Consider the following 25,361-nt stretch of genomic DNA (forward strand, 5'->3'; position numbering starts at 1 on the left):
CCACAGGTATGCTACCTGCCTTGCTGTGCATTGGGACATTCCCTAGAGTACTGAGCATCACATTTGGACACATGCTGGTCAACTGTGTACTGCTGGGGCATGACCCAGGCTCCCACGTGCTGCTGGCAAGTGTGTTACTCTACTGTGTGAGGTATATAATCCATGTTCTTGAGTAACACACACACACACACACACACACACACACACACACACACACACACACGCTGCCACACCGTGTGCAGGGCTGCACCTCACACTGTCAAGCATGATACCACCGTCTGCAGTCCTACTGTGTAGTGAGCTGCATCCTATGCTCTTGAGCACTGTGGACAAGCATGCTGTACCACCCACTACGTGCTGACAGACATCAGTCCTGGCTAACAGTGTGACTGGCCACATGCAAACAACTTACATGAGATAGCTTATTGGGGGAATCTTTGCAGCTTCCGTCTTTCTGCAGGGCTCTTTCCTTATAGGAGCTCAGGACTTTGGAAGGTGGGCCATGCCATTTGGTTTCTGTGACAGAAAAAAGAGTTGAACACTCAATCTCCAATGTGAGTAAGAGGAAGAAAAACGGGGTGCTAACAGATAGTTTGGAACAATCACGTAGAATAACGACAACGTCCCAGTTCACCAATGGACAAACAGGAGCCAGGAAACCACCACCACAAAGGGATCTGTTTCTAAAGGCTTCATAACCATAGCTATCTGAAGCCACAGTACAACCACAGCCACCCACAGCACTGTCTCCTGTGCTGGGAGAATCAGCCAAGTCCTCTGCCTAGTTCCAGAGATGTTGATCGAATAGGGCTGAGGAGTGAATGAGTGGGGGCCGTTCCCCGGGGTTCTGTGTTACCTGGAAGCCTGCCTCCGTCTATGATGTCCTCATGCTCCCTGGCTCCTTCGCACTCCACAGAGCCCGGACCCTGGTGCTCGAGCAGCAGAGGGGATGGGCACCTGCAAAGAAAGAGTCCAGCTATTCTTTCCTGACACCACCAGCCACAGAAGACAGGGCGGCTGGCTTCTACAGAGGACAGGCACGAGATGGCTGTTGGTTCCTAAAGAGGCCATGGCTACCAATCCCTATTGGCTCTAGGCCTGAAGCCCTTCTTGGAAACAGTTCCCAGACTGGTGGAAATGCAGCATGCTGGCTAATCCCTCCAGAGCAGAAGATGCTGCTGCACTAGGGTTTAACATATGGAAGCAGCACAGCCACGGCGGGCCGTGGCCCAGCTCTGGTGGGGCACAGGGCTGTCTGTCTTCTGACTAATGCACACGGCACTGACAGAGTTGAAACCGCTTTTCCAGGAAGGAAAATCTAGATACAGACTCCACCCAGATGGCCTTTGCTTATGGAAACCTGCAAAAGGAAGACAAATCTTAGAAGTAAAGGAACTGAGGAGAATGTGTTTGTATTGCAATATGATTTGTATGGAGTGAATCCACACTGTCGATCTTAAACCACACAAGTGTTTTTCATTTATACAAAAACAAACCAAACACACTTGTTTAACACATAGCTTCATTTAGAAAATGTATTTGCCATTTAGCTGTGAAGAGCTCTATCATCTAAGGTGACGAGCATGTCACGTGGGAAACAGTGTCCACTTCTAAGCCCAAACTGGACAGTAGAATGCAATGCCTGGACTCAAGTTCTGCTCTGCACCCGAGGACAGTAGCATGACTGCCTGCAGCAGGCTCTTCTATGGACAGGGTTCTTTCATCCACAATGGTCCGAGGCCTCCATGGATAGGCGACTGTGGGCCCAGCTGCTGACCACCACAGATGAATCAGAATCACCACAAAGGACAGCTAGGGCATGACTGTTTAGTGTGGTAACCTCAAGAGTCCCACGTAAAGTCAGTGTGTGTATGCGCACGTGTGTGCGTGCGCCCACAGGGCCTCCAGTTGTGACCTCACTGCAGACTCCTGGGATATGATACAAACTACAAGAGCTGCTGTCATGGTGGCCTCGACTATGGATCTCCAGCCAGAAGTGAAGATGCCTCAATTATAACCTCATTTCCCTGGCTCCGAGGAGCTGTCTCTTGCTAGCAACTTAAGTAAGGGCGACTTCTGAGGGTTCCTATCCACAAAGCCCTCAGGTCTTCCCTCGTGTTCAGAAGTCATTTCCATGTCACAAAGAAAGCAGGGTTTTAGAGAGACCAGTTAATACCATGTCCACAGAAATGGAGTCTCCTAGCTGGACGTGGAGGCACACCTGTCATCCCAGCCCAAGAGACTGACATAGGTGGACTGCCACATGTTACAAACCACTTGGGCTACAGTGCAAGACTGATTCAAGCAAAAGAAACGGCATCTCCTAGCCTGGACCTAGAGCTTACTACAGTGCCTGATACTCTTGCAGGTATCCTTCCTGTAAGAGTAGCCTTCCCTCAACCCCCACACAGGGAATGCTTTTGAATGAGTCCTAAGCAGAGGTACCGGCTCCCTTTGGGGAGACAGAAAAGCCGGAAGGAGCCATACCCATCGTAGCCCACTTGCGGTCTCCAGGGTCCACTCCCACCAGGTCCTGGGTCGCTGGACGATGACTGGTTGCTGGGAGAGCTTCTGCAAGGGGAGAAAGAATAGCAGCCGGGTTAGGACATCGCCAGTCCCAGCCAAACCCACCTGTCTGACCTGAGCTGGTTACAAACAAATTTGCTTTGCTCATGACAAAGAGCCAATCACATTACAATGTGAAATGGAACCAATCACAGATTGGTAATCTTAGAGTTGGGATGCCCCAAGAGTTATGACCAATAACCCATCACAGGAAGGGCTGTGTAAAGATGAAGGCACAACGACAGCTCCAGAGGACAAAACCAGGGACGCAGCTGGAGGATACAGTCAGGAGAGCAGCATCCACACCTGTTACACGGAGCTTAGTGCCAGCCACTTCTGGGTCAGCAGAGAACAAAGCTGGAATTCAGCAAAGCCACTGATTTTCACATAGCTACCAAATGTAATTTTACAACTCTTTTCCAAATATTTGTGAAAACTCACTTGATAGGGTTAATGCTAGCCAGGACTCCCTCTGGAACTGGGTCATTCTGGTTTCCTCTGTAATTCTTGAAACCCTACTTAATTAAGGGACATTCTGTGACACCTGCTCAGGTGAGACCGGCTGTGGGCTTTGCACGGCAGCCCCTGTGCCTTCAGAGCACAGAGGGTGGGCCACAGCCTGTGATTCTCAAGTAACGAGGCTTGCAGCCCAGATGATTTAATTAATGTTAAAAGACTCTGACACTTCCTCACTTCCTGGGAGAACAAATTAGAGGAGGCAGGAAGGGCTACACATTTTGTTAATTCTGGTAAATATATCTGTAAGTTAACGTTGTGCCATGTCTGGTTCTAAGCCTCTCACTGACACTGATCTGGTCAGTCCTGGGAAGGGCATGCCAGTGACTACATCCTTCTCGTTATCAGAGAGGCCCAGGGGACAGTGTATCAGGTAAGCAAGACCCTGGCTACCAGTGTGTGTTGCGGGAGGTCCTTCCACTCCTCCAGCCTATAGCCGCTGAGATACCAGCCCATTGGGGCGTGGTCTCTCTCCCTTTAAAAAAGCGGCCACTTCCTTCTCTCGCTCTCTTCACTTCCTGCTCGGCTGGCGACTAGACTCCTTTCCTGGTTGTACAGAGGGCTGACGGTGATCTGTAAGTTTTTTCCCCTTTAAATAAATACTACCCTATTAATTATAATTCCAAACTGCTGTGACATTGTTTGTGACTTACGCCTACAAGTGTGTGCTACCAGCGTGTGGCGACCAGTGTACAGGCCAGAGCCCAGCAGGGGTCAGCTGTCCAGGGTAAAGACACACATCTCTAGGTCACATGGAAGTTGACAGATAAGCGTTACAGATGGAATTCATTATTTTGCTCTCAAACACAATTCTCATCAGCTTCTCATGCTGCTGAATTTAACTTTAAAAGGTACATTCTTCCACTGAAACAGCTACTACTGAGCCAGCCTGTTAGCAGGCTGGTAACTTCAGTTGCTTAAGAGGCTGAAGCGGGAAGATGGCAGATCTAGGGCCTGCGCAGGCTACAGGGTGAGTTAAAGCTAGTTTCAGCAACCCAGGAGACCCTATCATTAGACTCGTTTGGATTCCGCTCACTGGGCTGGCGGTGAGAGAGAAGTGCACACCTGAAGGCCTGCAGCCCTGCAGTGGGAAGTTCCTGTTCATGTTGTGTTTGCTTATTCAAACATGCTCAGGGGTTCCTAGAGGTGCACTGGTAATAGCTCCAGGATATCTGGAGGGCCTGCCACCACAGAGGGCAAAGACCTGGAGAAGGTGACAGCCAGCGGCCCGGGTGGACGGAGGGCACAAACCTGGAGAAGGTGACAGCCAGGGGCCTAGGTGGGCGGAGGGCACCTGATGCTGCATCAGGAAAAGGCTGGACTCTCTTGAGTGCCGCTGTGTCTGAGGATACCTGGCTGCCCTGCTGGCCCAAAGCTCACAATAAGCCACCATAGGACTCAGGAAGGCTGTGGGTGTTACCTGGTGCCATCAGGCAGCTTCCTATCGAAGGATGTGCTCCGGGGGATGGCGGCCTGGGCCTGTTGGAGCAGTGGCTGACACTGTAGACGGTCAGGTGTGCCTGGCACAGGCGAGGCTCTGGAAACTGGCTGTAGGGCTGGGGTGGGTACTCGGTGCCATGTGGTGTTCCTCCTGAAAGGTGTCTTGTATTCGCAGGGTGTACCCTCGCTGTCCAGCTTGTACTCCACCATGGGGATCCGGCAGAGCTCTGAACAGCCCCTGTTGAGTTGAGAAGAGATGGTGAGAAAGAAGCTTCCTGGGGGACCCCAGGCAAGGCCTGCACATGGCTGAGCAGGTTCTTCCTGCAAGCCTACTTAACTGGGAGTCACCTAACACCTACCCTACCCATGGCAATATCTCTAGATGCTCAAAACTGTTCAGCTGCCGTTTGGATAACAGTCACAGACTGAGACTCTAAAAGGTTCATTGTGGCTTTCTTCTCTCTGCCAACATACCACTAGGCTGGCTGGGGTAGGAAGTGCTGCACAGTGGACTATGACAGCCCTTTGGAGCTGTGGGCTATTGTTGTTAGGTGTTTTGAAAGCCCTCTGTACTCCTCCAAGTGCTGCCTACTGTCACTAGGCATCAAAGTCCAGAGATGCTGCACACCTGCTCAGGATGACACAGCAGGGTCATGGCCAGACCCAGGGGCTACAAATGTTGTCCACAGAGCTAGACCCAAACACAAGACACTGTTCACCAGGGCCCAGGCATCAGGGTGAATCGCCCCGTTGGCCATGCTGGTCCAGCAGTCAGTATGTGGAGGCACTGCCTCTCTCTAGATAGTCGGTGTAAAATCCCGATGCAGCCTTTGAAGGAGCTGCTCCAGAACACACTCCAATGCTGGCGCTGGAGTAAAGCACTGCCGAAGAACAGCAGGAGCTGAGCACCAGCCAGGACGTGCAGAGGGAGAACTACCATGCCCTGGCCCTGCGCAGCCCAGGGACTCAGCCAAGAGCTGCTGGTGTGGCTGACCGACAGTGTGAATGTGGAGGCTGAAGACGCAAGGCTGCTTAGAAAGTAGGGTCCATGCAAAGTTCATCCCCAAGCCCTGAGGTCCAGGGGGCAGAGGGCAGCCAGAAAGCAAGCATGGGGATCTTCGATGTTCTGCAGAAACACAGGGACTGGAGTGGATGGCAGTGAAGAGAGGGGATCAGAGACTCAGCCTTACTGCCCCTTACCCAAGTCCAGCCTGTCCCCACAGGCTGAATGAGGGCCACTTTCACCAGGAAGGCAACAGACGCCAGTCCCTGGAAAAGTTCCCTGACCAGCCAAGGCTCAGAGAGCAAGTAGGAGCCTCTGATACTAACAAACATGATAATTAGGTCTTAAAGTTAAAAAAAAAAATATCTGGCCAGACAGTGGAATGGTAAACTGAGGCACTCTCCCAAAGAACTTAGGAGGGAGAGATGTGGGAAAATTCAGGGTGATTCCAAAATACCCATCTCTCACCAAAAAGGAAGGGGGAGGGAAAGGTCAGAAATTAGTAAGAAATACAAACAGAAAAACAGCAGAACTAAAAGACACCTGGACCGGAAGCCCCGAGGGCATGAAGCACAATGAATGGAGAAAGAGCCACCTACACAGACGTCCTTGGGGAATCCGACCCTGGGTCAAAGGCATGACCATGGTGAAAACCTGGGGGGGGGGGGAGCGCTGGCCAGGGCTCGGCTCTCTATGGTCCTGCTGGTAGGTACAAAGGGTAGTAATTCAAGGAAGGCTTCTGATTAAAATCCTGGCTGGAAATCATTTCTAGTCACTAGACCTTTATGCTGGGCCTAGAGAAAACTGCCAAAAAGAATGGCCTTGGGAAACTGAGTCAGCAATGGTTGCCCTGGGAGGAGCAGCATGGGGGTGGGGTGGGGTGGGGGGGATACTTCAGTAGACACCCCATGTTGTCCTCAGCAGCAGAGACTCTGAGCACCAGGACACTTCATGCCTCGCCTTCTAACTCCATCTCCTTCCCCAAAGCTAAGTCTGCTTCTTAACTTAGTTTATACGACTCTGGATTTTCTGTTTGACAGTCACATACTTCAGTTCAGATTTACACTGGATTGTGCTGCTTTACTCTCAGTAAAATCTGAGGAAACAGTACAATTTTTTTACCAAAGGACTTTAGTCTATGAGTGCTTTTGTATGGAGATTCAACACCCCCAGGACTGCCCCTTCTTCTACGCGGCCAGTAGTCCAACTGGAAATCACAAAATGGGATAGTCCTCTGTTTGTTCATGCGTTCATTTGAAAAACAATACTGATCTCTGAACTCAGCACAGCAGACGTCTGGGATAGTTTCGCCCTGCACAAACGTTGCTTGTTGACCAACTTACCCACCCTGAGATGCTCTCACTGCTCCCTGCTAACACTGGGCCCCGACTCTGCTGTCTTACACAACTGCTGCGCTATTTTTGTTATCAAGTAAAAGTTGATAACAAAGTCTTTGCTTAGCAGAACTCTGTTTTAAATAGCCCAAATATGCACACGAAGAACTGTGTAAGGAAGGCTGGACAGACCGGAGGCCCTTCAGGGTGAAGAGGAGGCTGTCCTGTTAACAACACAAGTGATCAGCAATTTCTGGCACCAATTTGTTGAGAGTTATGAATGAATGAACCAACAAACAACTGCACGAATGGACAACTAAACAAATGAACGAGTGAATGGATGGACGAACCGCTGCAGGCAATTCCCCAAAGGTTCTGAAACTTCATGCTCTTACTTTAGAGAAAGGGTGTGATCGTTACACTGGAAGAACATGCCAGGACTCTGAGCATGTGCCAGATGGCCAGGTGGCCACTACAGCCTCAAGTCCTGAACTGTTTCTACGTTTCGTATAAAAATTCATCAGAGGGTTAGTAAGACAAGAATAGACACAATACCTATCTATAGAAATAGATTCCCCCCCCCTCTCTCTCTCTCTCTCACACACACACACACACACACACACACACACACACACACACACACACACGCACACACATAGACTACCAGGCCATTAAAATGGAATTTTCTTTCTGTTCCTCATTTCCTATCTTTCCTGCTTCCTGTACTTGGGCAATCAGGCAGCAGGAGACAGAAGCATGAGGCAGGAGCCTTAATTTATAAAATTCTGCGAGCAATCATTTTGACTGGAGATGACCCATGGAAATCTCTGCTGTCCTGCATCACATGGAAATGTGGACTCATGTCAACAAAACACAAAGAGCCAGATGTACGGTTTGGAGTTTCATTTCCATTTTTATTGGACATGTTTACTAAATTCGCTAGCAATGTGTGACAAGCCATGCAGGATTCTGGTGAGTCATTACTTCTCTTAGAAAGCAGCCTTTGATGGATGCCTTTTCCCTAAAATGCCATTGACAGAATGTCACCTTTGAAGGTTAGGTCTAGGGCCTCCCATTTGAAAAATAGAAAAAGATTCTTAAAAAAAAAAAACAAAAAAACAACCAAACCTGTGTCTTTGTGTGTGTGTGTGTGAATGTGTGTGTGTGTATGCATGTGTGTGAATGTGGGTGGGTGCCGCAGTGCCCATATGAAGGTCACAGACACCTTGGGTGTCTATTCTCACCTTCCACCTTGAGAAAGGATCTCCGGCTCACTACTGCACACACCAGGCTGGCTGGCCCATGAGTTTTGGAGATTTTCCTGCCTCTATTTCCCACCTTGCTATAGGTATACTGGGCTTACAAGCGAACCAGGGCTGGCTGGCTTCATGTGGATTCTAGGGATCCAAACTCAGTCAGGTCCTCAGGCTTCCTGGCAAACCCTTTATCCCCTGAGCATTTCCTCCAGTCAGAAAGGCCTTAATAAGGCAGCTAGGGCAAGGGCAGAACTTGCCTGGTAGCCTGGGCAGTCCTTTCCTCTGTCCATTTCCATTTGAAGAGAGATATTCCCATGTTGCCCCAGGCCACTCATTCCTGATGTGCATGAATTTACTGGAGGGTCTCAGCCCCAGCAGGAGCTCCTTTAACAAGCCCCACCCCCAGCCTGAGCTCCTTTAACAAGCTCCACCCCCAGCCCCACCAAGAATTCAAAAAGTGGCTCTGCTTTCCTTTCAACTGGGGAGTGGGGACAGCTGGACCGTCCTCAAAGCTGGGTCAAAACGGGACTTCAAAACACTCACGGCTTTTGATGCTACACAAACACCTTCCCTACAGACAGCCGTGACCCAAGGATAACCAGGAGTGCCCATTACCCCACAGGCTTCGCAGGCTAAGGGCGGAAGCAGATGGGCTCTGGGGCAAACGGTTTTGTTACCAGCTGAGACTCCAGAGTGGATGGAAGCGTTGATGAGGGCTAAGACTCCTTGGAATTAGTTTGGCCATTTCTGCCTTCCTCATGAGCTTGCACCAAAGACAACTTCTCTTGAAAAACCACACAGATGTGTGCGCATGCACATAACTGTTCATTTAAATTACTGGTTTTTTCTCCCTGACAGACTCTAAGAGCCAATTTCTGAAGAAGACGGAGGTAATTTTCCACCCCACAAATCAACAGCGCTGTCAGAGCCCCAGGCAGGTCCTTGTGTACTTAACTACAGAGCCAGCATAAGCTGCCCTTTCAACAGTTTTCAGTTTTATTGTAAAGATTTATTTTATTACTTGTTGGCGTGCATGTGTATGCACGTGAATGCAGGTGTATGCACGTGTATAACAAGGCATGTGTGCACTCGGACACCAGGGATGGCCATAGAGGGCAGGCTCCCTTGGGTCATAGAGGCAGGGCAATGGGGAGTGCTAGGAATATTCTTAAGATGAGCCTCTCCAAGGACACAAATAATTTCCATCAGACAGGATTAGACCAAATCAATTTGACCAAATCAAAGCACTCGGGGTGGCCAGGAAAGCACGGGTGGGGGGAACCCACACAAAACCTGAAAACCACCTGTTCCTTTTTTTGGGCAGCAGCCTAAATAGCCTGTGGGAGTGGTCCTGACCCTCCCTGACGAGAGGTCAGCGTTTGGTGGGCTTTCCTGGAGCGGGAATCCAAGGCAACTTGAAGGTGAACCAAGGAAATTCCCAGGGGGAGAGGGCTTCCAAAGATGGGTGCCGGGCGTTGCAGTGAGCAGTCAAATGTGGGTGCTGGAGACAACACTCAAGTCTCCTGGGGGCAAGCAGGTGCTCTTAACTGCCTGACTATCTATCTCTCCAGGCCCAAGGTTTTCAGATTTGAAAGTGTCAAAGCATGGCTATAATTCGAGCACTTAAGAGGCTAAGGAGAGAAGATGGAGAGTTTAAGGCCAGCCTGAGCTACTATGTAGTGGGGACTCTGCTGCCCACCCCCGGCGCTCCACGAAAGCCAAACCTAATTAAACTCAATATAACAATGAGAAGAGCCAACAAGGGCTACCTATTTCCCCTTTAGCATCTCTTCTATGGTTTCCTAAAATGTCACATAAGGCAGGCTCGCAGTGAGAAACCTGTGGGCTGCAGAGGTGGAAGGACTCCTGTCAGCTCAAAGCCGGCTGGGCTCAGAACTAGGGGGCTGGGAATGCAGTTTGGCTCTTGTCTAGCATTCTCCAGGTCCTGAATTCGAGCCCCAGCAGCCCATGCACACAGGTACACGTGTGCAACACATATGCTCTCTTTCCAATAGTGCCAACAGTCCAGGGCCTGACTGTGCCGGAACATGGTTGTAACAGAAGAACAGCACTGCCTGCACCCTCCACAGCTAGGAGCTAGGGGGACAGAAGAGACGTGAACACAGCAAATACTGCGACCATAGCCCACACATAGCGGAAGTGAAAATGGATCAGGAAGAATGAAAACACAAACTTTAAAAAGGCTCAGAGTCAGATCCATACAGGAGGAGGAAACTATAGAGAATCCTGCTCGATGTGTGCAGGGCTTAGACCTCTAGAACCTTCTCCAGAGGTGAGAGCAGAAGGGGACTGCACTCTAAGAAGGGACTATGTGCTTGGGGAGGGACAGCAGCAAAGGCAAAGGCTCTGAACAAATATCCTGGCTATTTTCAATTGCATTTTAAACAATGAATTAATTATAGGCGGATCCAGGCAGATAAGAAAGTCTCTCAGAGGAAAAACATGCTCTTGAGGAAAAGACAGCAGCAAAACATTCACACTGGAGTTCTGTTTATTTGTTCTGGCTGAGAAACAATTCAGTATTCCTTAGGAAATTCTATTCTTTGAATTTGTATGATTGAAATACCAGGCATAATGAAAATGTTACTATTTTTATTATCTAACATTCTTAAAAGCTTTGAGAGTTTCTTGCAGAGCAAAAGCAGACTAAACCTAGATAAAGCCTGGAAACCATTTTCTCAGTTCTGCAGTAGCCAGTCTCACGGAGAGGGGAGGCCTGACCCTCAGCAGGAGTCACACCTGTGAGTTCCCCCACAGACTGGTTTAATTCTTAGGAAGATGTCAGCTTACAGGATCCTTGAGCTTCAAGAAAGGCCGAGAGGAAGACATGCTCACGGCCAATCTGCTTCTTACTCCTGTCAAATAGTTTTTTATCTTTCTTTGTACGGCTCCTGGGAGTCCCTTAACTTGGGGAGGGGCGGACCGTGACACAGATAGGTCTAATGGGCAACACTGGGCAAGGTGGGGCTATAAGAAACCTCTTGTGGGGTTTTACAGGGCTAGGCCTTTAACACTAAGAGGGATTTCAGCTCTTTAACCCTTTAGTTTACAAACATATTGGGCAATATAGGAAACATGGCCTTTGAAAGACTAGGGGTGGAGTCCACGCCAAGTGTGCACAAGGCCCCTGCTGGTTCCATCCCCAGCATCACATCAGGCCGGGAGCAAACGCTAAATCTAATCAGACTTTACAATCTACAAACTCGGGCGAGACCAAGAGGACACACGGGTGGTTTGTTTTCTAAAAGATCGCCATTTAGGGCCGAGCTCCCCAGAAGGTCAGCCATTAGAGCCACCTGTGGTTAATTAAACTGAATTAATTAAAATGGAAAGACTCAACCACACTTCAAGTGTGTGACAGCTGCATGTGGCCCGGACATGACACAGATGCAACCAGGCATGTGCTACTGGGAAAACGGAGAAAGGATGCCCTTCTGTCACGAGTCCAGAAGGCACATACAGTCACCCTACTGTCTGCAGAAGAAAGTTCCTTTAGATACTACAGAAACTGGAGTGAATTGAAAGCTGCGCCCCTTCCCCCCAACTCAAATGCAGAAGGAACAATAATTATGCTAGAAAGTTCTGAATGCTTTGGAGATCGTGTTACTCAACCTTTATAAAAGCCACACAGGCCATGCTGCAGATGTGGAAACAACTTTAGGAATCTCTGTCCCCACGAACATGCAGTAGAGCCCGAGGCTCGGTCTCTCCATCCTCCCAGAAGGTAAACTTCCGAATCTGCCTCATGACTCTACCTGAGTGGAGACAGAAGCTGCATGGGAAATATGGGTGCCAGAGCCCCACCATACCCCCAACATGGGCTGCGGTCGGCAGGGAACACAGTCTGAACTAGTGTCTTCTGCCCTATGATCTGACTGGCAGTCAAACTTGACTTGAACCATGACCTTGTCATCCTCACATGTACACTAAAAGAACCACACACACACAGACACACACACACACACATGCACGTTCACAAAAACATGTGCGTGCACGCTCACACACTCACATACATGTATGCACGCACGCACACACACCCACACACAGCTAATGTTTTAAATACATTTACAATTCCCAGCAGTCCTTGCTGGAGGTGCATGTGGTTTCCAGGCCACAGGTCAGACACACTCATGAGTGTTTCCTTCAGGCTAACACCATGACTGTCTGTCAGCAGCAGCAGCAGCAGCAGCAGCAGCAGACAGACAGACTACTTCCCACTTTCCCTCGGGTCCCTCCCACCACCTGTACACCTCTGGGCCTTCTAGTGTAGTTGCCTCTCCTCCTGTTTTTCAGGACAGGTTACAAGGATTCCCTGGATCCACTTGACACCTCTGAAGCTTCACCTTGAGAACATCATGGCTTCCAGAGTCTACCTGCTGTCCCGCGTTCCTTCAGACAGGGACCTGTTAGCCATCCCAATCTGAGGTATGTGGGCTGTGAAGGCTGTGCTGTGCATACTCAAGTCCCCGTAGGCCAGGCGGGTCTAATAGACCCTTCCCCTGGTCTGTGGTGACTGGATTTCACACTGAGACACACTGTGGAGAGCCACAGCCTGTCGGTGACCGCACATCACCTGCCATCTGAAGCTCTTTAACCACTGCACTCGGGGCTCTTGAGGTCCACAGAGACACCCGACTGGCTCTGAGGATCCTACAGGCAGGCAGGAATGTATCTGGTGGTAGTGCACACTGCCCCGTGCACACTTACCTGCGGGGAGAGCCATCCTCATGGGGGTGTATGATAACCACCTTCACAGTCACGGATGTCCGCAGTAGGTCAATCATCTGCTCGTGGGTCAGGGTGGCCACGGCCACCTTACAGATCTCCACGAGACGGCTCCCTTGGCGAAGGCCCGCCTTCCAGGCAAAGCCGAAAGGTTCTACATCGGCAACAATCCCTTCAAAGTTCACATGGAAGCCAAGCTGGCCCAGTCCGTTCCTCCTCAGGGTCATTTCCACAGTTTCACAGCCTCTCGTCACTATCTAATGGGGAGGGAAGCTGTTAGACAGGTTTGATCTTTCCCCCTGGCTACCATGGAACCCTAATGGGGACCCACACACAAGTGTCTAAGTGAGCCCCTCCCCCTCTGCTCTATTCCCAGTCACCTCCCTGTCCCTCAAATGATTTGAGAGCAGCGAAAGCATCATGACCACGAATGGCCTGTGTGCACACGCTGTGACATGCCCCCCCCCCACGCCCCACCAGCCACCAGGACTCTGAAGCACTGAATTCTCCTCTTCTAGATGTGCTGTAGCGAAAGGAGGAATGGCGTGAGCCACCCATCTCTCAGTCTCAGCCACCAAACTCTACGGCCTATCAGATACTTTCATCTAACTCAAAAGAAAGCAACACAATGTGCCCAAAGTACTTGTGATCTCAGTCAGTGAGTGCCCGTGCTCAGGAAAGACTGGACTGCGAGGAAACACTTAACTGCCCTTCATGCACTGGCCCGAAGACTTTCTAGTCTGTCCAGTCAGGCCTCCTGGGAGTGACCACCCATGTCCACCTGGTACCAAGGGCCCTTTTGATCAATGTGGGGCTTGAGGTGGCAGAGAGGCCCTGCAGCCACCTTTCCTTCTCTCGACTGTGCCCTGGATGCTAAGGGCCACCCCAGGCAGCTCCAGTGACACTCCTCTGGAAGACTAGGAGTCTACACAGCAGCCCGAGAAGAACATGAGGGAGCCAGTTCAGTGGCTTGTGCCGCAGCAAGTGAGGTAATTAGTCACGGTAACCCTCTGAGGCACTGAAGGAATGTGGCTTGCAACGCCATGAAAGGAGAACATGGCTCATTAAACATCATTTGAAGATGATGACATCATTTTTTGTGGGAAACTTCAAGTTGGGAGGTATTATCCCCCATCCCCAACGCCCTGGGGGCAGTGTATGGAGTTTCAGGTCAGTAAACTCCGTTTCCAGGAACCTGGCTCTGAACACACACATTCCTGTTAACGAGCCCCGTGGCTGTGAGCACAGCTGGGAGCTGTGGCTTGCTCCCTGCATCAGCATCTGGCCTAGGTTTCCATGGCTACGGAAGTGCACATGCTGCCAGTTGGCTTCTCCCAGACCAGCACAATGCGGGGGACTCAGCAGAAAAGGGAACACTGTGTCAGTCAGGAGTGAAGCTCCCAAAAGCTCATGTTCTCAGCCACCTGAACTAATTCCAAGCTGTTAACAGAGCAATTCCAGGTGTCCAACCTCGACAGACATTTTCTTTACTTCTTCAACTTTGCTCTAAGCAGCCCTAACAGACGGTATCTAGCGTGCCTGCGTGCTGGCAGATGTGAATGCAAGCGCTACCTGATATCCACTGAGGTACTGGACTGAAGAGCACCAGCTGGGCCTTGTTTCTGGCCTCCTCTCCTTCATTATCGTATTTATTATCTCCTGCTTTCAGACTTCCCTGAAGTCAGTCCAGGGACTCGGTGTTTCTGGAGTGCCCCATAATACTAATGCAGTCTCAATAATGCTGGGAAACCCACATACCTGGGGTCAGCTACGTAATTCCTGGGGCCCACTGGACAACACAAATGAAGGTCTCTACTAGAAATCTATTATGAAGTTGAACGTGTGATGGGGGACCTCTATCAAGCATGGCCCTTCTCAGGATGTCTTTCCAGGACTCGGGCGTCATACCCAAGGTCCTTCTGGGAGCGAGCTCTCCTCCTCTCCTGCATCCACAACACACAGTTCTGGCTGTATTCAGTGTCAACGGCAACAGTAAGTGCACCACCTACAAGAAAGCGGTGTCCCTGCCACCTGGCACCATGGTCTTCCGGAGACACGGTCTGCGGTGACTACGCCCGACCAATGCTGACCGACTTTACTCTCATACTGCTCTTCCTATAATAAAAGAGAAACTCACCCTCTGTGGGAAGGAAGGGCAGGAAGTGCTATCCACCCCTTTTAATGAGTCTCAGCTGACTATATGATACACCCTCCTTGGGAAAGGAGTTAATAATCAGATGTTTTATGGCCAAAACATGCTTTCTTCTTATATTACAGCAAGCAATCCAAACAGCAAATTTATTGCTATTGCTCTGCTGCACACACCCAAAGATAATCTGGATTTTGCTTGTTAAAGCTGGGAGCAAAAATGTGACTATTTCAGATGCACACACTTGTAATCCCAGCACTTGGGAGGCTGAGGCAAGAGGATCTCAAGTTCGAAGCTGGCCTGGAAGCTCCAGCTTGAGTTACATGGCAAGACCCCACACCCTTATTTTTTTTTTTAAGACAGGGTTTCTCTGTAGCTTTGGGGCCTGTCCTGGAACTAGCTCTTGTAGAGTAGGCTGGCTCAAACTCACAGAGGTCCGCCTGCCTCTGCCTCCCAAGTGCTAGGATTAAAGGTGTGCACCACCGCCCGGCGACTGAGTTTTTCTTATTGTGCTTGTGCGGCTGGCTTCTTTACCACTGTGGTTGGTTACTGACTCTCAATAAAAAAACCAACCAGTGGCTGGGCATGTGGCTCAGTGGTGGAGTGCTCGGAGTGCTCACCTACCAGGCAGGAGACCCTGGGTGTAACCTCCAGCACCAGTTAAACTGGACGTGGAGGTCACAGCTGTAACCAGAGCGCTCCAACTGAAGAAGACAGGTGGAGCGGAAGTTCAAAGTCACTTTTGCTATCCCGTGAGTTCAAAACTGGCCTGAATAAGAGAGACCTTATCTCAAAAGAAAACCAATCAACAAACTAAATGAACCAAGAACTCAGCCCTCACTGGAATAGCAGCTGGATGCCCAAGCCGTGAAGTCAATGCAGCCCACTGGGATTGTGAGATTGGAGCACGGGCAGTGGGACACAGGCCATACTCACTACGAGCCGTTGCACTATCTCCCGGATGTCTTCGGAGCAGTTGTCCACTGAGGACAGCAGGATGCACTCTCCCCGTTCATAGAAGACTTTAATGCTCACCAACCCCGAAGTCCAGCCAATCACATCCCTGCAGGAACAGTTAAACACGACATTCTTGGAGTCCTTCTCGATCAACATGATGAACTCATTAGAGATCCCAAGCAGACACTCAATGTCCGCTGATTGGCCGAAGTCCCGTGCCACCACATGCCACATGATGGCCCCGATGCTGAAGAGGTGTGCGTCCTTCCTCGGCTTTACTCGCTCCTTCTTCTTTGCACCCAAGGTGATGAAGCTGAATTTCGCAGAAGTGTCCACCGTGGCGGTTGTGACAAAGTTCTCGGCCAAGTCCTTCAAGTATTCTTGCCTTGTTCGAGTAGCCATGGCCCGGAATTTTTCTGACTTATGGGCTGCATTTTCTGCATTGATTACTTTGGCTAAAAGGAAGTCCCGGAACACGGCTGACTTTGGAAAAGTTACACCTTTGGGGATTGGGGGACCAAAGGAAGGAACATCCTTTGACCTGGAAACGCCAACACTGAGGAAGAAAGAAAAATGAAAAAAGATAAGTCATGGCTCTTCCTTCTTTAAAGTGGCAGGTCCCATATTTAACATAGGTTAGCCCATCTGTTTACGCAGGTTAGCCCGTTTACAAAGGTTAGCCCATCTGTTTACACAGGTTAGCCCATCTGTTTACATAGGTTAGCCCATCCGGTTACACAGGTTAGCCCATCTGTTTACATAGGTTAGCCCATCTGGTTTTTTTTTTTTGTTTGTTTTTTTGTTTTTCGAGACAGGGTTTCTCTGTGGCTTTGGAGCCTGTCCTGGATCTAGCTCTGTAGACCAGGCTGGTCTCGAACTCACAGTGATCCGCCTGCCTCTGCCTCCCGAGTGCTGGGATTAAAGGCGTGCGCCACCATCACCCGGCCAGCCCATCTGTTTTGCAGACTGTTATTATTCTAATTTTGAGAAGATCAATGGACCTGATGGGGTACTGTCAAAAATTTGAGGTACTCTGCTGGCTTTCATTTGAATCAAATCAGTAAATATTAAATTAGTGGCTACACTCTGATTTCTTAAAAGCCAATGACTCTGAGAAGAACTGAAATATTTCATTGTCTACACAGAAAAACAATGTGAAAAGCTATGCTCCACAAAAAATGTAGGCTGCCTTAGAAAAATATCTGTCGCGTAGTAATTCAATTAGCATCAAGAAAAATTGAAAAGAAAAAGATGATAGCTGTCTCCAGTGAATTCTGTGCTAACAAGTCATCCCGGAGTGGAACAGAAGACAGGACTTGATAGAAGAATAGAGGCTGCAAGGGTTAGACACCTGCAGTGGTTGGAATGGAAAATGTCCTCATGGGCCCATGTGTCCAAATACTCGGTACCCAGCTAGTGGGACTGTTCAGGGAAGTTGTGGGACCTGGGGGATGTGGAGCACAGCTGGTAGATACCCACTACCCTGTCATACCTCCCTGGTTAAGGCCGATGGAAACTGAGCCACAGGAAGTCCCAACCCTGAGAGCGCTCATCAGCTGTACTGTCACAGCAACAAGTGACCAAAAATAGCATTCAGTAAAAACAGCACCAAAAACAATAAAGCTGTAGACCTGGCCTATTGCTGAGGAAGGTTCCAGAAACCCCTGAAGATGCGATGTCCGTGTTTGCACCAATACCACCCAGTTTAAGCACAATGCTTATACAGAACACGTGACATATTTTCTCAGCTGCCGTCACTTCCTTAACATAGGTCAGTAGTCTTGTTAGGCTAAGGCGCATCCACAGCCATCCCATGAGGAAGGCCTAATCTCACCGGGGGCCAGAGATTCCTATCAGTAGGCAAAGCCAGCTAAGGGGCCAGGCCACAGTGCTCAGACTGGGGTCCTGCCTGGGGGGGTGGTCACCATGTTCCCATGAGTACCAGAGTTCAGATCCCCAGCAACCATATCAGTGAGCTCTGGGCTTAACTAAAAGACCCTGCCTCAGTGCAGAAGGGAGACGAGCCACTGAGAAGGGCTCCTGACATTAACTGTGGTCCTCTATCTGCGTGCACGTACACACACATGTGGACCCCCCCAAGTGTACCCATATATGTGTGCACGTACACACACGTGTGGACCCCCCAGAAGTGTACCCATATATGTGTGCATGTACATACACATGTGGACCCCCCCAAAGTGTACCCATACATGCAAAATATGCATATACACAGTGAAAATGGAAAGTTAAGAAAAAAGAAAAATAAAGAAACCACATACACCCAGCACAAGCAGTAAGGCAGGAGCATCCTATCAACACATGGAGGGAGCAGTTATTCATCCTAGTCACCTCCTAAGGCAAAGCCCCAGATAGGAGCCAGGACTCAAAGCAGGCCCAGTGGAGATGGTCTTGGGGCTCTGCAGCACACACAGGCCTTAACGTCATCAAGGCAAGTGGTGCTGGGTTTCAATGGCCCTGCCAGGGAGTCTCTAGGACTTTATTTGCCATTCACGTCCCTAACAGGACACACCATCTGGCTGAAGTCTCAGCCATGGGCCCTGGTTCAGTCTCTCGAGAAAGCAGAAAATGGAACGCCACTACTCTGGGCAGCTAGGTTCTTCCTTTCTCAAGAGAGTGAGGCAATTACTGCTTAGAAAAACATAATCAGAATGAGGACGGCTAAGGAATGTACCTCTATGGTAGAGCTCATGCCTAGCAGACACGTAGCCCTGGTTTCAATCCCCAGGACTAGCAAAAATAAATAAAAATTATTACAAGGCAGGTTATAATCTCAGCACTTGGGAGGCTGAGTTCCTGGCCAGCCTAGGCTACACAGTGGAAGAGGAGGGAAGCAGGGAAGTTAGGTAGTTATGGGTCCAGGAGAAGACCTGAAAGCCAGATGGGAAGTAGGGCCATAGGCTCACCTGTAGCACACGTTTTCTGTGCAGGGGTTGTGCACCTTCACAATGACAAAGACGTGCTGGAAGTGCGAGCGAATGTTCTTGGGGGTGAATGGTAAGGCGCCAGGCTCCTGGAAGACGATGGTCACGATGTCGTTCCCAATGTGCCTCTTCCTCAGAAGCTGTGCAGGGAAGGAAACACCCAGAGTGACATACAATACAGTAATATATACACAACCTACTCACTCTCTACTGAGACTGTCTTGACCGGAGAGAAGCAGAGCAGATTCCAGTGGCCTTGAGCATATTGATAAGCTGGGTATCACAAGCAGAAGACCCTCAGACAGAAATCTAAACATCCAAGGTCATCAGAGAGAGAGCATGGCACCTGGGAGGGAAGTGGGCTTCCCTAGGCTACATCCCTAGCTATCCCTTTTACTTACAAATCTACTTCTATTCTCTCTCTTTATCCTTACCAGCTATTGCTTCCATCCTAAAGACGCACACTAGTGCTCAATATACTTGTAAGATATGCTATGGTCTAAGCACCTCACCTTAGAGGAGGAGACGGGGTTCAGGGAGGGGTGACCTATTGCTCACACAGCCCTGGCTTAGACCACAGGCTCCCATGCTGCCTTGCATTTTGGCAAGAAAACCAGGAGGCTGCCTCCATGGGTAGTATAGGTCTTCAAATTAATTAACTGAAACTTGGCTTTTTTATAGAATTCATACTAATTAATAAATCTGGAATTCTACTACACTAGCAGTTAGAAAACCCAGTCTTTTGCAATCTTACAAAACTGAAAGTCTAGGGGAGAGGAGGAAGCCAGACTTGCTTCTGACATCACTTCTGCCAAGAATGTTCCTCACTCCAAGCTCTTCCTGGACAGTTCCTGTGTCGATGTGGAGTGAGGCGCCTTGGCACAGCTCACCCAGACAGTTGTCTCTGCTCCTGAGGCTTGGATTTGAAATGTCTCCCAAAGCCTCATGCAGGAAAGCTCAGCCCCATGCAGCAGCGCTCACGGGGACTCTGACTTCCAGTGGGAAATCTAAGGAAGGGCTCATAACAGAAAGTACCAGTGAGAAGGGGTGATGGTGAGGAGGCAGGGCCTGGCTGGAGGAAGCAGGACACTGTGGGAGTGCCCGGGAGGGCTGCATCTGGTGTCCTGCCTCCAGCCTCCCAGAGGGCAGGAGGTACATAGTCTTCCTCTGATGTGCCCTCCTACCTCACTAGAGACAAGAAACACAGAGCCAAGTGACTAGGAAACTGGAAACTGTGTGCTACAATAAACCTTTTCCTTGTCCACACTGATTTTTCTCAGATGTCTTGGTAGTGAGAAGTCTGTCAAGGCTGCACCTCTGCTCCACCCTCATGCCTAGGTCACCCAGGTCCACTCTCTTCCCTGACTGGTTTAAGTTCCTATCTAGGTAGTGGTCTTCCCAGGGACAGGAAATGTACCGACTGGCTTCCTGCCTTCAAAGGCATGCCCAACACCAAGTAGGCACCCACTGCACATTTGCTAAATGAATAAATGAGGCATACAACCCATGTTCCTTCTGCCATGCATTAAAAGCATGCTCACCTTCCTGGGACCACATGCCAACACCCCTACACAGGAGACCCCTGGCAGTACAAGCAAGCAACACAGAAATGAGCCCCGCCCATTTCAGACACAGCCAGTTGCCCACCAGAGAACTGGTGCTGTCACTGCAGGGCTGGGCCCATCTCCGGCAGTAAATCTCCCTTCACTGCCAACAACAAAGAACACGACCTTGCCCTTGAGTTTATTTGGCTCCTACAGAACATGTTTCACTGTCCTGGGCATTGAGTTTGACTTTTAACCCCCTTTAAACTTGGAAATAAAAAGGATCCATAGAGAGCTCCCTGGCTTCTAATTTAACAAATAAAGAGCCAAGGAAGTAAAACTGAAACGCTCCTCCCCAAGAGTCCTGCTCATATCCTGTGGCTGTCTGAGCACAGGGAAACCATTGTACTGCCAGGAGTTTTGAAACACATATTGATACACAGTATTAATCTCCCTGTTCAAATCTGTAGTTTTAACAGACTTTGATATAGCTCTAAGTAAAACGCACCATTTTAAATTAATGTTTAAAAAAAGAAAAAAAATACAGTTGAAAACTACATTAGGCAAAACAGATCCCCCCTCTTTTCTGATACTTGACAAGTTCATTTTCATATATTGTGACCACACCTAAAAAGATCAAGAACAAAGCAGCTATTAAAATTGAAACAGGCCTGGGGCTGTGATGGGACATAGCTGTAGAACACAGAACACAGCAGCCTGCCCTCCACATCCTTCACTGAGAATTTCCAAAGGGCAGGACATCTTGGAGTCACAGTGAAGACAGAGCTAATAGAACCAACGGCCAGGCAGGGGCACTGCACCACATGAGTCCAGAACAATCACTGTACATTGTGTCCCTTGGCAGTCAGATGACCAATCTATGAGGAGCATGTGGCGTACAGTAAGACCCCCGTCTCAAAGCACCAACAAACTAAGGGAGGCAGGTATTCTCACAGTCAAACAAGGCCTGTATTTCCAAAGGCAGCCTTACTTGCTCCCCACAGAGGCACAAAAGCTAGCTAGTTGGTAGCTCTGGGTTCCCACCAGCCAGTCCACCTCCAACTTAACTGAGGTTCCAAACATTTATCACCAAATTAACATCTCCTATGACCATACTGTACCAAGAGCCAGAGTAAATGTACAAACTAGCCAGGCAACGATACTGCACAATTAAAACAAAGGCATGGAGCAGAGTGTGGATTTTCAGAGCCTTCCTGACAAGGCTAAGAGGAAAACAGGGCTAGTGCAGCCCTCGGCTTCCACAGCAAACTTCGAGCTGCTGTCGTTCCTTTACAAGATACAAAGATACAAACCACAGAACCACTTCTGGGCTTTTTCCTGGCAGAAAGTGTCAGTCACGGGGGAACACAGGCTCAATCCTGATCTGTTCATATAGCACTGAACAACCCAGGCTGCTCTGGATCTAAGTGCTCAACAGCTGTAACAAGCAGGACCCATGAGGTGAAAAACCCTTCATAGTAGGGCCTGCAGCCGGTCTAACACAGCCCAGGCCAGCCCAAGTATTGCAGCCTGTAAGTCCACTGTAAACATAATAACAAAACCCCAAGGACCTGGTCACTCCTAGGTAATTCATAGGGGCTTAAGGCCCCTTCCAGTCAGGGCCAACTGAACTTCGCACATACACTAAGAAAGAAAAGGGCACAGTGTGCCAGGTCCTGTGCTGTCTCCTAGTTTATGAGCCTACTCTAAGGAAAGGGTGTTTCTGCCAAGGTGAGCTTTGAAGTTGCCGTGTGAAGTTCTCGGTGATGACATCACATGTTGGCTGAGCTGTGGTCTCTTCACAGAAGGGGTACACAGGAAACACAGCCTTAGGAGAGACTAGTATGAGCTTATCCTGTGTAGAGATGTGGGGTCCCAGGGCATCTGTGGTCTAGGGGCCAGTAAGGCTTCTCCCGTGGGAAGGGCTCAGGCCTGCTAACCGTTCCTGAACTTTACTACCTCAACAAGCAGCTCCCGGAATGATTTATTACAGGAACAAACATACGAAATCAGATCCTCTGAGGACAAGCCTGGGCCAGTTAACAAGTTACCAACACTCTGGTGCTAATAAGAACAGGGATACAAGCGGAGTTGGGGTTCCAGTTGGGCTGAGTCCCATGGTGACTGCCATGGGACTGGCCCTTCAGACTTTTCTGCTCTTGGTATTAAGTTTGTGGGCATTATTTGCAGGATGAGAGAGATGGGAAGAGTCAGAAGAACCTGTGGCAAAATTTTACTAGCCATGCCCACGATCAAGGAGTGCCACTGTTCAGCTACAACCAGAATATCCCACCAGCAGCTTATAATCAGCAAGTCTACCAAACGCCTGGGCAAAGAAAGTCACCCAGACTACCGAGGCATTCGAGCCTTACCTTTACACAACAGATCTTTAGGAATGGGGACAAAGCCAGCAAGCAAATTTAGTCACCTAAAAATACCCATGAGCTGCACCTATGGGATTATAAAACAGTTAACAATAAAATTCAGGCACACTGCACATAGCACTGCTTAGGGCTCGGAGCCGGGCCTGGCAGTGAAGGCTAGTAATCCCGGGGACCTAGGGAGAGAGCTTCCAAAGATGAAGCGGGAAGAACAACAAATACTAGAAGACACTATGGATCATCCAGGAAGGTCAAGAACTGAGTTAAGAGTCTGAGGAAAACATTCAGCCAGGGAGTCCCAGAAGGGAGGGTGTGAAGTTTGAAGTTTGCTCCTGAGGGGAAAAGCCCAGTGGTTTTCTTAGCTGAAGGACCTTTGGGGTTTAGAACTAGTGGGAGGGAGAGGAAATAGCTGGTCCTTTCTTTGGGGGAAAAAAACCATAAGTTTTGACTCAATTAATGGATTTCACAAATGTTTAAGATATGAGAAAATTTGGGGTTGGACAGAAGGTTTAACAGTTAAGAGCACTGGCTGCTATTCCAGGGGATCCAGATGTGGTTCCCAGCACCTACATGATGGCTCACAACCATCTGCAATCCCACCTCCCAGCAAACACTCATAAACATAAGACAAACAAATCAAATTAAAATAAAAAGGAAATGAGGTAGTTATCTGCTGTTATGTTTCACTCTCCAGACGAGCCACTCTCAGGCCCCCTGCGGTGTCTGCACAGGAAGGCAAACGTAGTGTCCAGAATGTAAGCACCCAGCAATAACTGTCTCTCAGTCCTGCCACAGACCACACGCCAGCAGTTTGGGCCCTGCCCTGGGAGTCACCTCCAGACTCAGGCAGCCTTCTTCCTTTAGAGGGGCTGGGGTTGGGGCTGCTACCCCACAGGACCACCTTATGTGCCCCAAACTCCCACATTCGTGAAGCAGCCACAGCACTGCCAAGATCTGCTATCAATTCTAGCAATTTCTGTAAAAAGAACTCAACTCATTTTATAGCTACACAAAACATCCTGTTAATTACTTGGTGATGTTTTAGGCATCGTTAAGCTTTCAACACTTAAGTCTGCGGAGCAACTGCTAGTGCAGGAGAATCCTCTCCCCACACAAAGGGTCAATACAGTGTGTCATTGAAACAATACAATAAACCCCAATGAGCAATAGCAGCTAAGAACAGCTTTAGCTCCCAATGCAGTTAATATTTTCTAAAATCAAGTTATTCACCCACATGAGGAAACCTGTCTGTCTGGTCAACATAGTTGTTCTCATAATTAACATGATTGGACGGGGGTTCTCTTAAAAAGTCTGCGTAGCTAGCTTCTAAATTTCCTGATCAATAAAAAATAAAACAATCTTCTTATAAAGGCTCTGATATCCTATAGTAACAGCCAGAGAGTCAGCTTAATGGGAGCAACCTATGGTTAAATGTAAATTCGCAGTCTCACACTTACCACCTCCTCCCACCCGGCATGATGGATCTGGGGGCTGGATGGACGCACTGGGGGACACGGGAGTGGGGACATGCCACAATGCATACACTCCTTACCTGCTGCCTGTTGTTTGGCATATATGGAAGCAACGTTGACACGTGGAACATGAGCTCAAAGTCTTTGTATGTGGTATAGAGGGAGTGAGTCCCTGTGGAATCGGCTAAAAACAAAGTAAGCAGAAAGTTAGTCAGGCAAGCACAGAACCAGGGTCTACAGCCTGGACGGTGCTTTCTGCAAAGGATGAGCAGCCCAAGCCGCACTGTGTGAAAACCTGGATGCTCTGCTCAGCTGTTCAGCTCTTCCCTGGAGCTTCCCTCCCAGGCCTCTGCTCTCCTGTCAGCTTTCTACTGAGCATGCTCTCAGAGTCTCGGACCCAGGGAGGGAGATTATGGTCTCTTTCTGCACCTCCTTCCTGTATAAACACACGCTAAGAAACGGTAGCGCTGGGGAACTGGCTCAGTTGGCAGAGTGCTTGCCAAGAGAGTTGGGGGAGTGAGCGAGGATCTGCAGCACCCATGTCAAAGGCTAGGTGAGGAGTGGTGTCTGCACTTGGCAGGTGTGGAGACTGGCAGATGGAGGTCGCTGGGCAGCCAGTGTAGCCTCATCAGTGAGCTCCAGGTCCAGTGAAAACTCCTGTATCTGGTGAGATGGCCCAGCAGGTGACAGCTACTGCCGAACAAACTAGAAAATCCGAGACTGGAACCCACACAGACCAACCAGACGGATACGGGCTTGATGCACCCATAATCCCAGCCTTTCTATGGCAAGATAGGAGGTGGTAACAGAACTGCCCTCATACACTGGGCTCAGAGAGCCTGGGGTACTTTAGGCAGTATAAAAAATGAGACAGCCTGCCTCAACAACATGGGAAGAGGAAATCGACTGCTCAAAGTCATTCTATGACCTACCTCCCCAGCCCATCACGGTGCTGTGTGTGCTATGATCTACCTCCCCAGCCCATCACGGTGCTGTGTGTGCTATGATCTACCTCCCCAGCCCATCATGGTGTTGTGCATGCTATGATCTACCTCC

General features: G+C 49.4%; 1 protein-coding gene across 4 annotated transcripts in view; it reads right to left on the reverse strand.

Moving 5' to 3' along the window:
• Nucleotides 1-25,361, reverse strand: part of Sipa1l2 (signal induced proliferation associated 1 like 2) — a 161,920-nt gene that overhangs the window by 37,385 nt on the left and 99,174 nt on the right. For all 4 annotated transcript variants that reach the window (XM_026778473.1, XM_026778472.1, XM_013346004.2 and 1 more), the window contains exons 7-14: nt 24,386-24,489; nt 18,891-19,048; nt 15,946-16,522; nt 12,843-13,117; nt 4,502-4,759; nt 2,488-2,571; nt 857-957; nt 413-516 (exon numbers count right to left, since the gene is read on the reverse strand). In XM_026778473.1, the coding sequence (XP_026634274.1) occupies nt 413-516; nt 857-957; nt 2,488-2,571; nt 4,502-4,759; nt 12,843-13,117; nt 15,946-16,522; nt 18,891-19,048; nt 24,386-24,489 (1,661 nt within the window). The remainder of the gene's footprint in view (nt 1-412; nt 517-856; nt 958-2,487; nt 2,572-4,501; nt 4,760-12,842; nt 13,118-15,945; nt 16,523-18,890; nt 19,049-24,385; nt 24,490-25,361) is intronic.

The sequence above is a fragment of the Microtus ochrogaster genome, chromosome 4 (genome assembly GCF_000317375.1).
Source record: "Microtus ochrogaster isolate Prairie Vole_2 chromosome 4, MicOch1.0, whole genome shotgun sequence".
In the NCBI taxonomy this organism is placed as follows: Eukaryota; Metazoa; Chordata; class Mammalia; order Rodentia; family Cricetidae; genus Microtus; species Microtus ochrogaster.